Here is a 15,745-nt window from a genome sequence, read left to right on the forward strand (position 1 = left end):
TAGATACTTAATTAATACTTTTTGATGTTGGTAGGGAAGCCTGTGTTAGATACATGGGGGAAGAGCAGGAAGCCCTGTGAGATAGAAATTAGAAGGCAACAAGAAAAGTGAAAGGAGGAAGAGAGTATGTCTGAGTATACAGAAGGAGTTCAAAAATGGAAGTGGAACAGGAACCCTCACACTCAGTTTTGGGGGCTGGATCCATGTTTTCCTAAGTAGAGGGAACTTCTGATGAGGAAACCTCCTCTACCAAGGCAGATCCTCATTTTCTTTGCAATTTATTGACTTAGAGACTAGTGACTATAAGGAATTGGTGGGGGGGGGGAGGGAAGGAGTAGAGCCCTAGATTTTGTGGAAATAGAATTAAAAATCCAATGTATATACTTAGACCATCTGATAAATCTTTAGAACAAATACAGCCTTCCGAATGAGGCTACATATATCGGAAAGCAAATTAAATGGATCATTATCTATCTGTTTTGTGTTTAAGATTTTTAAACGTGAAATAACTTCAGCTAAGGTTTTTAGGAGTATTAAAAAACAAAATGAATTTAATTTAATAAATGGATGCTAAATGAGAAAAATTCAATAACATTCAGAGATGAAATTCCAAATAAATATGTAAATAAATTTGATCCTAGTTGTGGGGCATAATTTTTTTTAAAACTGTGATTATGGTCCTAATGATAATTTATGCTTTCCAAATGGTTAAGTATAGAGAAGATCATGGCTAATAGACTTGTTATTTAGTGATGCATTCTCCAGCCATGGCAACTCATAAAATTAGGGAAAAAAAATACAGATTGGTCTTTAGATCTAGAGAGATTCCCCCACCTCCACCCCTTCTACTTCTGCACCCTGATTGAAAGCAACAAAATGGTGGGAATGGGGCAGAGATTCTTAGAGGTTATTTTAAAATGACAGGGTAATATGTAGTTTATAAACACTCTTAGAGGTAAAATGGCCAGAGATGCAAGTCTTAGAGCTAGGAAGAACTGCTTCAAGCCCAGCCTTTGACATGTCCTGAGCTGCATGACCCTGGGCAAGTCCCTAGCTCTCAATGCTCTTGGTCAGCTACTTCAAACACTTGGTTCTGGGACCAGATTAAAATGTAATCGGGGGAAATTTAACAGGAAAAATACAAATACAGTGGGGGCAGAGATAATGTCATTATGTGATTTTGTAAGTTAATAGCAGCTGCAAGGATCCTACTGGTTGATTCAGTGAGCAATTTTGAGCTCGAGCAATTTTGTAAGACTGAAGTGCAAAGAAGGTCCTCAACCAGCCCTGGGAGAGGGAGCATCCTCACCTGATGAAGTTGGATCATCTGGATACCAGTGTAAGAGTCATTTATGAATCAATCATCTGTTTACAGTAAGAACACTGGCTATTCAAGATAAAAACAAATCTCATGATAAAGAACAAAAATAATGAGATGCCATTTAAGGCAATTCCAACCAACACATACTTAAATATTCTGTCGATGCAAAATAAAATGGGAAGTGATCGAAAGGAGATGTATCAACCGGATTATCATCAATTCTTGAGGAATTGTTGATACAAAGCAACTGGCAAACATACAGACTGAAAAAGCCTTAATCAGCCTACCAAGGGAAGAACTATATCAGCCACAAGCCACACTAATTTAAAACAAGATCACGTCTAAAATATTACAGAGGAAGATGTTGGAATAGTAAGAATAGTTATCTTCTCAGAAAACATCAAGGGACAGTAGAGGGACAAAATTTAAAGAAAGCTTTGCAGAGGCCTAAATGAAGTCAGATCATCCCTGAGAGCATGTAAGCACGATTTAGTACAAATAGATGAAAACTGGGAAACATCGTCAAGATTTCTTTAACAAAGTATTTTTTCTATCAAGAATGGAGTCATCACATTTGGAATCTGAATTTATCATCCCTCATGGAAAGTAGAAATGATGCTAAAAGAAATAAAGATGTGAATTGCAGATATACTAAGTTAACTATACCCAGTCGGTGGCCATGGTGGAAGTGACTCAATTTTTCAGGTATCAAGGGGCTGATATTCAAAATATCTGAAAGAAGAGTTGATAACAAACGTTCAGAAATAATCATGAATCTTATCATTATATCTTTCCCCAAAAAGATTTAAAAATTATTAATCACAACTAAAGCCCTACTTTTTTACCTTTAAAACATTAAAAGAATAATATATACTCATATCCAGATCATCCTTGATAATAGAAACCTGATGAAAAGGAAAATGCAAGTTTTTGGAAATGATATCCTGTAGGAGAATTACATCTCTAGAGTTAAGTAATCGACTAAAAGGTTTACATAATATAATATTCCATTATGCTTCTTGTTTGGTGACTATTAAAATATATTTGATTTGGTGGAACACAATGCCCCCTTCCAATAGGGTGTCCTGTATAAATATATTAAAATTATGCAAGATTTTCTTTGAAAAATATTATAATGAAATAGCTCTGTTTTCTGCTTCTCTGATTATTAATATATGTTAAGGGCCCAAATAGGTTGTCATCTGCTCACCATTTGCCACTGTTTTGGAAGATGTCTGGTGCAGAATCCAAATGAAAATGAAAGAGGAATTCTCTATAAAAGATGAGGGCTTCCAAATGCTTCTCTTGATGAATGATATTGTCCCACATGCATTAAGCCCCAAACATTTCAGAGCCTCCTAGATGGGATGTACATGCACTAAAAGAGGCCTGGCTTATCTGCACTGGGAAATCCATGGTAACAAAGAATGGCTCTTATTCAAGTGATGGTGGACAGATTTGTCCATCGATGCACTGGATAGTTACTACAACTGGATAATGAGCTGCACCCATGATTGAAGTTGGGTAATGATCTCTATTACTTTTGAATTCTCCTTGAAACAAAGGCCCATGTTTTAAACATCAGCATTTATTGAGTGATTTTATATGACTACATTTCATGGTGGACCTGTTTCCCAAGAATTAAAGTGGAGGGTCACTCGTCTTCATGGAGAGGTACATGATCAGCACACATTTGAACTAAGAATTGAGTAGAAATTGTGACATCAAGGATATTGGAGGAGAGAAGGTAGCAGGAGGGAGGGGAAGTCCACTTGTATCCACGCAGTGTCAAGAGTTGGAAGAAGGCCTTTCCTGAGCACACTGGGTGGACTTCTTGTGGAGGCCTGATGGAAGGCATGGGCAAAAGTCACCCAGGAGGAGATTGTGACCTGCATCTTGGAACACAGTGCCCACATCTAAGAACCCAGAGATATATTTCAGTATGGCAGTGCAGAGAATATGGATCAGATTTCAGTGAGACTAAGGGATGAAGTGTTTGCTTTACAAAATATGGACGTACTCAAAATAAATGTTGACTTTTTTGATGGTTTGTAAACAGGTTTAATAAACAGGACAAAATAAAGGACAGAGTTTTTTTTCCCTGCCTTTGAAATCATACTTCCTATGGAAAGAGTGGATCTCCCCATTGATACCATAACAAGATGAATACTATGATTGAGGATGAATGATTGGCAGTTATATTCCTGGACTGGGACTTCTAAAAGGTTCGGAGATATATGGCAGGGAGATGAGAAAGAGCCAAAAAAGCTGAATAGAGATAGAATCAGAAAACAGAGGTGAGTCCCTGGGACCAGGAAGACTGCCTGTTCAAGTAGTTTTCCTTTTGGGGAAAATGCTCATCCTCACAGGTGGCAGCTGTGCAAAGAACTTCCAGCCAGGTCTGGAGAGAGGAGGTGGGTTTTCTGAACATGTGCTGCACTCCTGGACTCTGCTTCTTCAGGAGAAGTTCTGCTCAAGTGCCTGGATACAACCTTGTGAGGAGAAGAAGAGGAATTCCTTTGCATTACAAAATTGAGTCATCCTGGGAGGAGAGGGATAACCACGTGGCCCTAAGGTGCAGAAGCAGGAAGGGCTCTGAGGAGACACCTGGAAGCTGGCCTTCTGTTACCAGACAAACTTCCTTACATTATTCCACAAAGTGGGGGCCAGGACTCCATCTCGGGAGCAGTTACTGCCTTATCTGGACTGTCCGGCTCTAATGGTCTTTCAAGAGCGACTCAAACACAGGGTGTGACTCCCAGGCTACAGAACTGTGTCAGTACTTCTGGGAAGGCAGGGCTCACAGGAATATGAAAGGTCATTCATCTCTGCTTCAAATGTTCTTTGAGCCCCTGCATGGTGAGATGAGGGGAGGTGGGATTAACTAGAAATGGAGGAGAATTGCTTTGACTTTATAAACTGTTCTAATTTCTCAGTATTCCCCTCATCTCAAAAATTCTTTCTGCAGTGCAAAATCAAATCTGGGAAGAATTTTACATAGAGGTTGAGAACTTACATGGAAGCTGAGGGACATTCCTGTCCAAATATGTGATGATTTAGTCACAAGCTACATTCTGGTGGTTCCAGCAGATATCAAGGGTGGAAAAATCCTTCCACTAGACATATTGTCTATCCGATGACATTTATTGAGTACTTACTGTGGGCAGCCTTCTCTAGTAAGGCACTATAATTACTCAGGATTATGAAGATAAATCCAGGATCCATCTCTCTCTCTCTCTCTCAATATGTAAAAATATAATTATTTTCCCATTATGACTGAGATAATTGGTCTGTCACCTTCAGAGAAGTAAGCTCTCTGCCCCATTCCAAAAGTCATCTTTTTAATTAGGCTTATGATTGTACAAAAAGAGGATAAATATATTGCTGGTTATAGCTACATTTCCTACCATTTTTCTTAATTTTTTCCTTAAAGTTGGGATAAGAAATCCATCTCTGGAGCAGGCAGAAGGGGTAATTATGCTGACAGAGGAGCCATTTTCCACTTTAAATGTTCTCAAGCTTACCGAAACTGTACTTCGAGTCATAGTGATGGTGTGCTCAATGGGCTGAAATGCTCCCAGGCCATAGGAAGTGTACAAGACTCACGCTCACTGAGTTAATTGCTATAGCTTACAGTTAGAAAAAAAGTACCAAGTTACCTTTTAAGTCAATGAAGAATCTGATTCTTTGACTTTGCATCTCTGTACTCAAAATTTTAACTTGAATTTAAAAGAAACAGATGGTACCCAAAGAATGATTTTGTTCTTAAGATAGGATTGTAAAAATTTTAATGGAGTTTCTGATGAGCTTTAAGGATAACAGTTAATTATATAGAACTTAAGACACTTTGTGAACTGAGAAAACCCATGGTATTTTCAAATCCTATTAATTAAATAAAATTTCCTTAACTGGACCTCATACTCATCCATGAGTATATATGCTATTTATTTTTCATCTGATAATATTACAATTTCCAACATTTGAAAGCATCGATTAAATGACACAGATAAGAGAGAGAGCCCAAAGAGAAGTAATAAGATAAACCATTGATATGTTTTTAAGCATATCCACAAAATAATTAAAGTTAAAAGTAAATTAGTGGAATACTTTTTGCAGTTAAACATTGCTATAACATGTCATATTGAAAATGGTTTTAAGACTCTTAAAAAATAGAATCTATTATGGTTAAATGGTAATATGTTGTATAAATGATATTTCTCTTAAAACACATATAAAAGGCATTACATAATATAAACTTACATACCCCAGGAAGTGTTTGAAGTGCATTATTGTCCATCCACAATTCTCTTAGGTTTTGTATTTGTTCCAGAACCTCGGGCTGGGGAAAAAGAGAGTCTGATTCATACCAAATTATGCAACATCCAATAGAATTTAACTGAGCTGGATATCAGACCTGGAATCCATTGGGAAGGTTACAAGGAGAAGTGAGACTGGGTCCTGGGTACATCTGAATTCACTTTAGTTTATTTAAACACTTCTAAAGGAAGCCAGTAGCTTGTGTTAGACTAAGCCCTTGTGTTGACTAATCTTTAAGACTAATCGCTAGGAAATTTCTAATTTAAGAGGCTATAAGTAACACTGAAAAGCCCCTCAACATTTATAGTCAGCCTGGAGCTTTTCTAAACTGTCCCTTTCCCCTGGAAATGTTCAAGAAAAGAAAAAAAGAAAAACAAGCCTAATTATTCACAGTCAACATAGGAATCTAATAGATGATTATTCTTTCCTTCATTAAGTATTGAGTACATATCATGTGAAGAGCTCAATGAGGTTCCTAAAAATAATTTCTGTAGCCGCTAAATGTTGGCCAAGTGTTCTTCTCACAATAACCCTGGGAGGGAAGCAGTACACATTTTATTACACCCTCTCTTTTTATGAAGAAACTGAAATGTCAGGGGTCATATAGCAATGAAGTGTCAGGATCTAAAACAAGGTCTTCTTAATTTCCACTATACGTAGGTGCTGAAAAGCAAGCATCTCTCCTTAGCCCATACTAAAAACTTAACAATTACCTGGAATGAATGAATGCCTCCTTGTGATCATAATAGTAGTTCTTTCAAAACATAACACTTAACAATTATAAAGTGAGTTTCATATATCTGATTCGAACCTCATAATGACTCAGGGAGAGGGGAAGAACAAATATTTCTTTTCCCCCCAAAGCTTAACTTTGTTGTGTTTATTTTAACATTATACATTATTGATGTGCTTTATTTTTTGTCATTTTTTTGTACTATTTTCATAATATGCTATTCCAAAAAAGTGAAACCACATGATGGCACGGCAGCAATAGGACAGCGACAGGACAATGATGTTCTGCAGACCCCAACCTGCGACCTCTCTAATAAGATAAATGAGCTGGATCTGGAGCCCACCAAGACCATTGCATTTGGCCTGAATTCTGTAGCCTTCTAGTGTCTTCATTTCCATTCTTGTTAATGTTGCTCCCCCAACTTGGTGTCCTTAGCTCTAGATCTTATTTCATAAAAGCTTCCCTGTGTTAACCCCAAATTCCTCATGCTCATCATTCCAGTGGCATCCGGTCTCATTTAGATGGCCCAGATTGTTTGGCCATTCCCTAAGTGCTGAGTATATATTGTATCTGTGATTTTTATGTTTTTCCTTTTGTTTGCTGCTGCTATAGCATTCTAGAAAGCGCTGCTATGGATATCTTGTTACACGCTGTACCTTTTTTTTTGTTCCTAACCTCCTAGGCTTGTGATCCTTGAGGTCAAGAAGTATGAAGAGTTTAGAAATTCTGGGGTCATAATTCCAAATTGCATCCCAGAATGGTTCAACTCCTACTATATATTGATCTACAAATCATTCTTCCTTTTATTGTCTTTGTTAATTCGATCGGTGTAAAGTGATCTCACATATTTGTATTTTTCTTGGTGAATTAGAAATATTTTCACATAGAAGTTCATGGCATTTCTTTCCTACTTCAAGGTATCTAAATTCAAAACCACAGAATTTCAGAGACAGAAGGAACCTCTAACAAGTTAGTCCACTCTAATAGCTGAACAATATTCCTCCCAACAACATACTTGACAAATGACCATTCATCCTTTGCTTGAAGATCTTCAGTGAGGGGGAACCTACTACCTGTAGTACGGGCAGCCCATTAAATTCAAGTACCTCCATCTGTTAGGAATTTTTCCCTTCCCTTAAGCTTCAATATTCACTTTACCTTTTTTGCCCATGATGCCTATTTCTGCTCTGAGAGCAAGTCTAATCTCTCATCCAAGTACCAGTCTTCAGAACTTTACGTGCTGCCTTTCCACCCAACCTTCTCTCACCCAGCCGTCTCCAACTTCCTTCCTCATCCTCCTCAAGCAGCACTTGTATGTCACTGGATCTGGCTAATTGTCATAGGAACAGCCTTGGAACTGGAAAGGACCCCAGTGGTCACCTATAACAGCCTCATCATTCTACAATGACATAAACTGGATGTTTTTGCAAGGTAAAAATGAGCTCTGGGAAAGATGAAAAGACTCCTAAGATCTCACACATCCACAGTTGTTCGTCACCCTTTTCACATGATATCACATCCATCATACTGTTTGCTTTGAAGGAAATTTGAAGCTTTAGATCTTCCCTCTAAAAAGAGTTGAGAAATTAACACAATACACCAGACCCGCTCTGATCAGACAGAGCGCTGTGAGAAGACCACCCCCTCCTTTGTCCTAGAAGCTATTTCTTTCTCAATTAAGACTAAGGTTGAACGGGCCTTCCTGTCTGCCACCTTATAGTACTGACAAATATGGAGTTTTCTGTACATGCAAAACATCAGTTTTTATAAGAAAAACTCCTGTCTTAATCATGACTCCTTTATCCCGTACTGATGGACTTGACTTTTTAGACTCACCTCTACCTTTATCAAATTTCATCTCATTGGATTTGACCTAATAGTCTAGCTGGTCAAAATCTTCTAGGGCCCTGATGCTGTGCCATGTTTGGGCCATGTGCATATTTGATAAGTATTCTATTTATATCTTTGTCCATCTCACTGACAACACCTTGAATGGTACAGGGCCATTAGGAGAAAATGGGGGAGCTCCATTAGAGACCTTCCAAGAGTTTGAGGTCTATTGATGTCATTGATTCCCCAGGGCTTAGTATAGAAACTTGTCTTGTAGTAAGTGATGAATAAACATTAATTGGTTAAGAGATATTGCTATAGAACAACCTTGAACACAATGTGTAGCATTTCTTACATAGACTTTCCTGAAATTTATTGCTTTCTATTTTGAATTCCCTCTTATATTCTGCTATGCAGATAGCAATTTTTTTCTTTTCCTATTTTGTATTTAACTTTACAAGAAAGGAAAAAAAGAAAAACAAATAAAACAAGTAACTGGAAAAAAAAGGAATATTAATACAACTAAGAAGGAGCAAGTTATAGCATACACTTTGGTTCTGGGTCCTATTCTACACATGATACTTTCTAAGCTGTATGTTCATAGGAAAGACTGTCTGAGCCGCAGAAAAAATAACAAATTACAGATGGTTACTAAGTTCCTGATAGATTGGGATCTTGGTTAGATGAAATCACAGATCCCTGATATGCTTCTGTATTAGTAATAATCCTAATACCATTATTATTATTTTAATGCTTCAAAGGATTCTTAGATTTGACAATGTTGTTAACTTTCCACCTACATTGGTTCCAAATATCTTCTCACTTGAGTATATAGTTCATCAAAAGAAACATAACAAATTAATTGGATGGATTGCAGCTGAAGTTTTAAATAAACTGACTTCTTCAAGCCACCTGGCATATGCCTCATTGCTATGTGCCCAGGAGATGGAAACCAAATTTTATATTGATAGAAGGAAAAAAAAATACTTATAAAGGTAAATAATTTTAAATTGCAAATATGTCTATCTTTAATAAATATACATGATAAATAAATAATATAATAAATAAAATGATATAACCAAATATTCAGGGTTCATTTAGTCCAACCCTAACTGGAAGAACCAAACAATGTTTGTTCTACAATGTTCCTGACAAGCAGTCAATCATCCTAACTCTACTTGAAGAACTTCATTGTTGGAGAGCACAATGGCTTCATGGCTGATTCCTTATATTTTGGGGCAGTTATAATCATCAGGAAGCTCTCAGCTATCTTGAGCCTAAATATGACCTTCTTTTAACTTCCATTCATAAGTCCCAGTTTTACCTTCTGGAACCATCAGAATAGGTTTAATCCACCTTCCAAATGAAAATCTTTGAGATGACTGAAGATAGTCATGTCCTCCCCTTTTCTTGCTTCTCCTCCCCATGTACCAATCTTATTTTCCTTAGGATATAAGTGATGTTAGGCTTAGCTGTTTTGTATTATTGTTAATATTTTTTCTACTACTGAGGAAAAGTGGTTGACAATCACTTTTCCTCAGTAGTACAAAAAAAATTAACTTATATATATACATACACACACTAAAATCAATACAGTCACATATATAAATATAAAAATTATATAATATGGCTTTTTATTTCCCAAGAGTACCAGGTATCAGAGAAAATATTATATAAGAAACATATGTAATCCTACAACCTTCATTTTAGTTTATTAAATGCAAGCAATCAACAGTGAAGAAAGAGAAAAGGAAATCTATAAAGGTAAATAAAGAGGAAAAGCAGATAAAAAGAAAATCCACCCCTGGAAACAAAAAGAAGTAAATTATTTCACTTCTAGCAATTACATGAGATTGGAAAGCACATTGTTATCAATTTTCAAGAGGTGTTTTATCCTGACTTCCTGCGTCTCAACAAGAACTTCCACAAAACCATCCCTGCCAAGTAAGGATTCAGATTATCCTTAACTGGAAGAACTGAAATTTAAGAATACCTCAAAGTGCTAAGCTCCATGATTAAGCAGCACGACTTTTTATCCATACAATAAAGAAAATAGAGGTAATATGATGAACATTTTAATTCCAAAATAAATTAATATTTGCTTGTAATTATTTGTATTTAAAATACATTTTAATTGATAGGACAAATCAAAGTAAATGTTTAAAAAATGGCATGAGTTGAAGTTCTTGCTCCTACCAAGTGCTTTTCTGCTACCTGCCAAGATGGTCCTTAACACACTATCTCCCTTGGCCATTCTGGGGGTCCCACTATTTCAGTGCTTCCCCTTCCCTCCTCAGAGCTTCTAGGGCCTTAGGACCCCACTACAGCCTGTTCTCTCAGATTCTGGGGCCCCATCTCAGGATTCTTATACCATTACCCCATGAGTCCACAACTTAGTTTCATCTTTCCCTCTGCCTTGCTTCATGTATTTCTGGTCCTTTCTGGTCCTTCATGGGGGTCTCCATACCTTCAGGATACCCAGTAGGGCTTGAACTCCAAATTAGGGCACCTCAGTTTGAACCTTGTCTCAGGAACTCATAAGGTTCCATACTGATGGCAACCCTGGGCAGCTGCAGAAGCTTTCTCTGCCTCAGTTTCCTTATTTGTAAAAGACAAATCAACTTTGACAATCTTTTAAGTCCTTTCCCCTTCTAAATCTGACTCTGAGCACCCCCATTTCCCAAAGCTTTCCTTCTGTTATCCTCCCATGGGGATCTTCATCAGCTGGGTCCTGTTCCAGTCCCCCCAGTCCTGTCAATGGTCACATCCCAGTTCCCAATGAGGGTTCTCTTTGCCCCTCTCCCCAATGGTTTCTACTTTTCAGAGACACTTGCACATCTGCTTTTACTCAAGCCTCACATCTCAGGGTTAGCTCCTGAACCCCATAATCCCCAAATAATGGAGCAAAGAAATGTAAATGGGATGTCCCCTTCTCCATTAACCAAGGTCTGCTGAAGTATGTTGAGGGCAGAGTCCATTCAGCTACTTAGGGTGCCTGTATTTTCTCCTGGAGGCCATAGGGATCCAGCCACTGGACTTTCTTGAGTAGGAGGTAACATGATCAGGTCTATGATTTAGGGAAATTACTTTAGTGGCTGACTTTTTACTGAGTAGACTTGAAGAGAGATTGAGGGAGGCAGACTCCCCCACCCCCAGCAGGTATTGCAGTAGTTTAAATATGAGGCGATGAGGGTCTGCAGAAGGTTGGAATCAAGGTCAGAATACAGAAGGGGGCAGCATATTGGAGAGATGCTGCAAAAGTAAAATGAATAGGCCTTTAATAACAGCTTGGAAATTGGGGTGAGAGATAATAAGAAATCCAGGGTGACTCTTAGTTTGTGAGTCTGGGGGAGTGGGAGGATGGGGATGCCCTGTATAGTAATGGGGACCTTCAAAGGGTCTCTGATTCAACTCTGTCAAAAGGTAATTAGGCATTTCTTCTCTCACTCCCAGGTCAGAGTTCTTATTCTATAGAACAATCAGAGGATAACCAGCCTTTTGGTTGTAACTGGTAAAATTCACGAATTTCTGCAGGAGCAGTTAAAAACATTGTGAGGGGCAGACTTGGAGAATCATTCCTCCATTAATGGAAATTCTACTTCTTTTCTCCAAGCCCTTCTGTTAAATGTGGCTGTAAACCCTGTCTCCTTTCCCGAGTTAATTTTGTTAGCTGCAAAGGTTAGTCCCTAAAGGAATGAGTCAGTTTTATTTTTGCAGGGGATTTATTTATCCAAGTTTTAATTCATGTATTAACTAAAGTGTTTCTCCTTATTTCCCTCTGGCATAGAAGCTGGACTGTGGGACTTTGAGGCAGAAAGGCTTGGGTTTATTCTATCTTGGGCATTTATCAGTGTACGATCCTGAAAAAGTCACATACCCTCTCCAGACTCTACTGTCTCCTTTCCTATCACTCATGAACATATTCATATCTTCCCCACTCTCTCTCCTCTGACTCTGGTCCTAAATTTCATGGGGCCATGTACAAGAAGTATCCCCACTTCCCTCTCACCCTCTTAACTTTCTACAGTTTAGCTTCTGGCTTCATCCGTACATTGAATGACCATAGGTACCCCCCCCCCCCGGCTCTCTGGGTTCCATTATTATGAGCCTTCTTTTTGCCTCTCTCCATTTTGCTTCATTTGGTGATCTCATCAGCTCTCATGGGTTTAATTATCATCTTTATGATACTGATAATTTTCCAATCTACATCTCCTGCCCTAACCTTTCTGCTGACTTCCAATCTCATATCTCTAATTGCCTCTTGCACATCTAAAACTGATGTTCAGTAGACATCTTAAACTCAACTTAAAGTCCCCCACTTCCAAATATCTCTAGTTCTATAACCAGCATTCCCCTGCCCCATGGACTCATTGTGAAATGGCAAAGTGGTCAACATCTCTGGATGAAACAGGATACTCCATCTTAGCCTATTCCGTTTCTCCACTGGGAATTTTTTTTGGCTGTTCCTGAACCTAGAATATTTGCCTCCTCCCTTTGCCTCCTGGTTTCTCCAGTTTCCTTCCAGTCCTAGTTAAAATCCCACTTTCCACCAGAAGCCTTTCCCAATCCTTATTCCCTCTGTCGATTATCTCCTGTTTGTTCTGTTTATAGCTTGCTTGTACCTATTATTTTGCTTTTTGTCTCTTCCATTAGATGGGGAGCACTTTTGGAAGGGACTTTGGCCCTATTTTGTAACCCTGGTATTTAGCACTCTGCTTGGCACATGATTCACGCCCAATTTGGATTTACGTGGGGCAGACTTGCATGAAGTCGTCAGACTCACTCCTTAAAGCCATCATTGTCCAATGACAGGACTGAATCAAGATGCGATGATGATGACCTGAGATGCAATGGATGACCTCGGTATGTTCCATATGTAAGCTCTAAGCACTCCACAACCCCTCCTTTCCCTGCCTTCCTGGCTGTTGGAATAAACCATTCTCACCCACCCACTCCACGAGGGAAACTCTTTACTCACTTGGGGCAGACAACCCCCTAAGTCACGGTAAGTTCCCCCAAACCTGGTTTAGCCCCTCTACTGAAACACTTTAGTGGGCTGTGGCTTTTTGGAGCCATGGGTGAGAGTTAGGTGGATCAGGCGGACACCAAAGGTGGAAAGCAGTTCTGTAAAAGGCCCAGCAGCCCTCACCCCAGAGGTACTAGTTTTCCCTAAACACACTCCTACATCCCACTTAACAAATGCTTATTGATTAATTGACTCTGCATTTTAATTGCCTCAAATATATAAAATGGGGATAATGATAGCACTTGTCTCAGAGTCATTGTGAATATATAAGGTATGTAAAATGCTTTTCATATCTTAAATTGCCATCTTAACGTAAACAATTATCATTATTATGGTTATTAACAATGGCTATAAAATCTTCAAAATATTAAGAGATGTATCACAAATTCCCTAAGATTTTGGGTCAGTCTCCTGGGAGAAGTAATGGTAAGGCATGGGAAAGAACTGAATATAATCTATGGATGGATTAATTATTGGCTCTAGTGGAAGGTGTATCTTCATCAGCAAGATTAAGCACTATGGAAAAAATGAAGCGATAAAATCTAATGCTATTGAAATGTAATTTATTTGTAGTTAACAACAATGAACTTAAGTTATCCTCATGTATGAAGAACTAAGAACAGTTTTATGTTATATATTAAGAGGGGATTTGATTTGCCAGTGATTCAAGAGTGCAGAAAGCACAGAATATAATCACAATATATTAACGGGGTATTAGTCTGTGCCCTGGCTTTTTATAGGGCAAAAAAATATCATTTTCTGATTAAAATAAAGGAAGAACAGAGATTGGCTGATCTGACAGATTTGTCAAGCCTATGGGTATTTTAAATGGATAATTTCTGGGGAGTTTACAAGAGTTTTTCTTGCAAGACATGGAGGAAGAGCCAGGTTGGGGAGTGATTAATGGGGTTCTCTTTCTCCTGATCCCCAAGCCTCTCCATGGATTATGTCACTCTGAAGTAGGTGTTCTGGGCAGCAGAGGTACAGATTCCAGACAGACTTGGAAACAGAAACAATCACGCAAAAAAAAAATTAAATTTAAGGACAGGACTGCCTGTTGTTCCCTTGAGGAGCAAAGCTGGGTGAGCCATAATGCAGCATAATGAGCATAATGTGAAGAATAAGAACATGAATATTTATGTTCAATCAGTGAAGATAAAGAGAAGTGGACATCTTTTAGTTTTTTTTTTTTTGTCATGTCAGTGATTCTGTAACCATGCTGGCCGCCATGTTTACTAGCCACAGGGTAGTCATCAATAGTAAATAACTAAAATTGTTCCTGGCTGAAAGATAGAAAGCTTGGCCAGTGACACTGGTGGAACAGGGAAGGAGAAGATGTCTTGTATCTCTGACTCATGTCTATGTGGGTTTGGGCAAGTCACTTCCTAGCTCAGTACAGCTTTGTGGGATCATCACAGATTTAGAATGTGCAAAATTCCTTAAGTTAAGAGAGGATGAGTCTGGGGGCCAGAGAGCTTAAGGGAGACTGGCTTTTCTGATCATGAACTTAGCTCTCTTTCCACTGGGCTCTACTACCTTTGAGTCTCAATGCCATCTAATAAAAGGTTGGATTAATGGAATCTTTTAATTTATCTTCCTTTTCTCCAATTATATTGAGTGAATTTCTCAGCATTTTATTTGCTTTTATTTAGGATAGTCTAGAAAAGTGAGGGTTTTTGTTATTGTTATTTTTGCATAAAGATCATTATTTAAAAGGAATTGGGTGTGAAAAATGAGTGAGAACTTAGGTTGTTTTAATTAGAATAAATTGTCATCTTACAAAGTACAAAGAGTTTAGCCCTGGAGTTATGAGATTAAAGCAGAACTATAAAAGTAGTGTAGTGAAAAGGAAGGCAGGAACAAAGACAGAACATAAGGAGAAAGGGAAGGATGGAAGAAAAGAAAAGGGAAAGAATGAGAGAGGGAGGGAAAGAAGGAAGGAATAGATAAATGAAGGAATGGAGGGAGAGAAGAAAAGAATAAAAGAAAAAAGAGAAAGAAAGAAAGAAAAAAAAGAAACAAGCATTTATTATGTATACGCTATGTCTGCTAGGGTACTATACTAGGCATTTATAAATATTATTTCATTTGATTCCCATAACAATTCTGGGAGGTAGATACTTTAGTATTCTTATTTTCTAGTTAAGGAAACTGAGGCAGAATTTAGTGATTTGTCCAGGATCACATCATCAGTAAGTGATGGGTCAATGAGTCAAGATTTGAACTCAGGGCTTATGGACTTTAACTCTATCCACTGCTCTACCTAGGAGTAATCTTTTCATAATCAAACCACATTCCCTGTTTTGGGACTGGGAATATCTCAGAAGTTCAGTTGTCGCATTGAATCATGGGATCACCATCTAGATCAAGCAGGGATCCCTATTTTACAGCCAACAAAATGGAAGTCTAAAGGTGGAAAATGATGGTCACACAGAGAGTAATCATCTGAGGTAGAATTTGAACCCATGTTTCCCGACTGCACAGGAGGTGCCATTTCCGCCATACTTGCTTGGCTGGG

The 15,745-nt window shown here is 38.2% G+C and overlaps 1 protein-coding gene across 8 annotated transcripts in view; it reads right to left on the reverse strand.

Annotated features, from left to right (window-relative positions):
• The window catches only part of LRRC7 (leucine rich repeat containing 7), a 519,216-nt gene that overhangs the window by 144,923 nt on the left and 358,548 nt on the right, over window positions 1-15,745 (reverse strand). For all 8 annotated transcript variants that reach the window (XM_051999446.1, XM_051999443.1, XM_051999441.1 and 5 more), the window contains exon 9: window positions 5,586-5,660. In XM_051999446.1, the coding sequence (XP_051855406.1) occupies window positions 5,586-5,660 (75 nt within the window). The remainder of the gene's footprint in view (window positions 1-5,585; window positions 5,661-15,745) is intronic.

The sequence above is a fragment of the Antechinus flavipes genome, chromosome 4 (assembly GCF_016432865.1).
Source record: "Antechinus flavipes isolate AdamAnt ecotype Samford, QLD, Australia chromosome 4, AdamAnt_v2, whole genome shotgun sequence".
Taxonomy (NCBI): domain Eukaryota; kingdom Metazoa; phylum Chordata; class Mammalia; order Dasyuromorphia; family Dasyuridae; genus Antechinus; species Antechinus flavipes.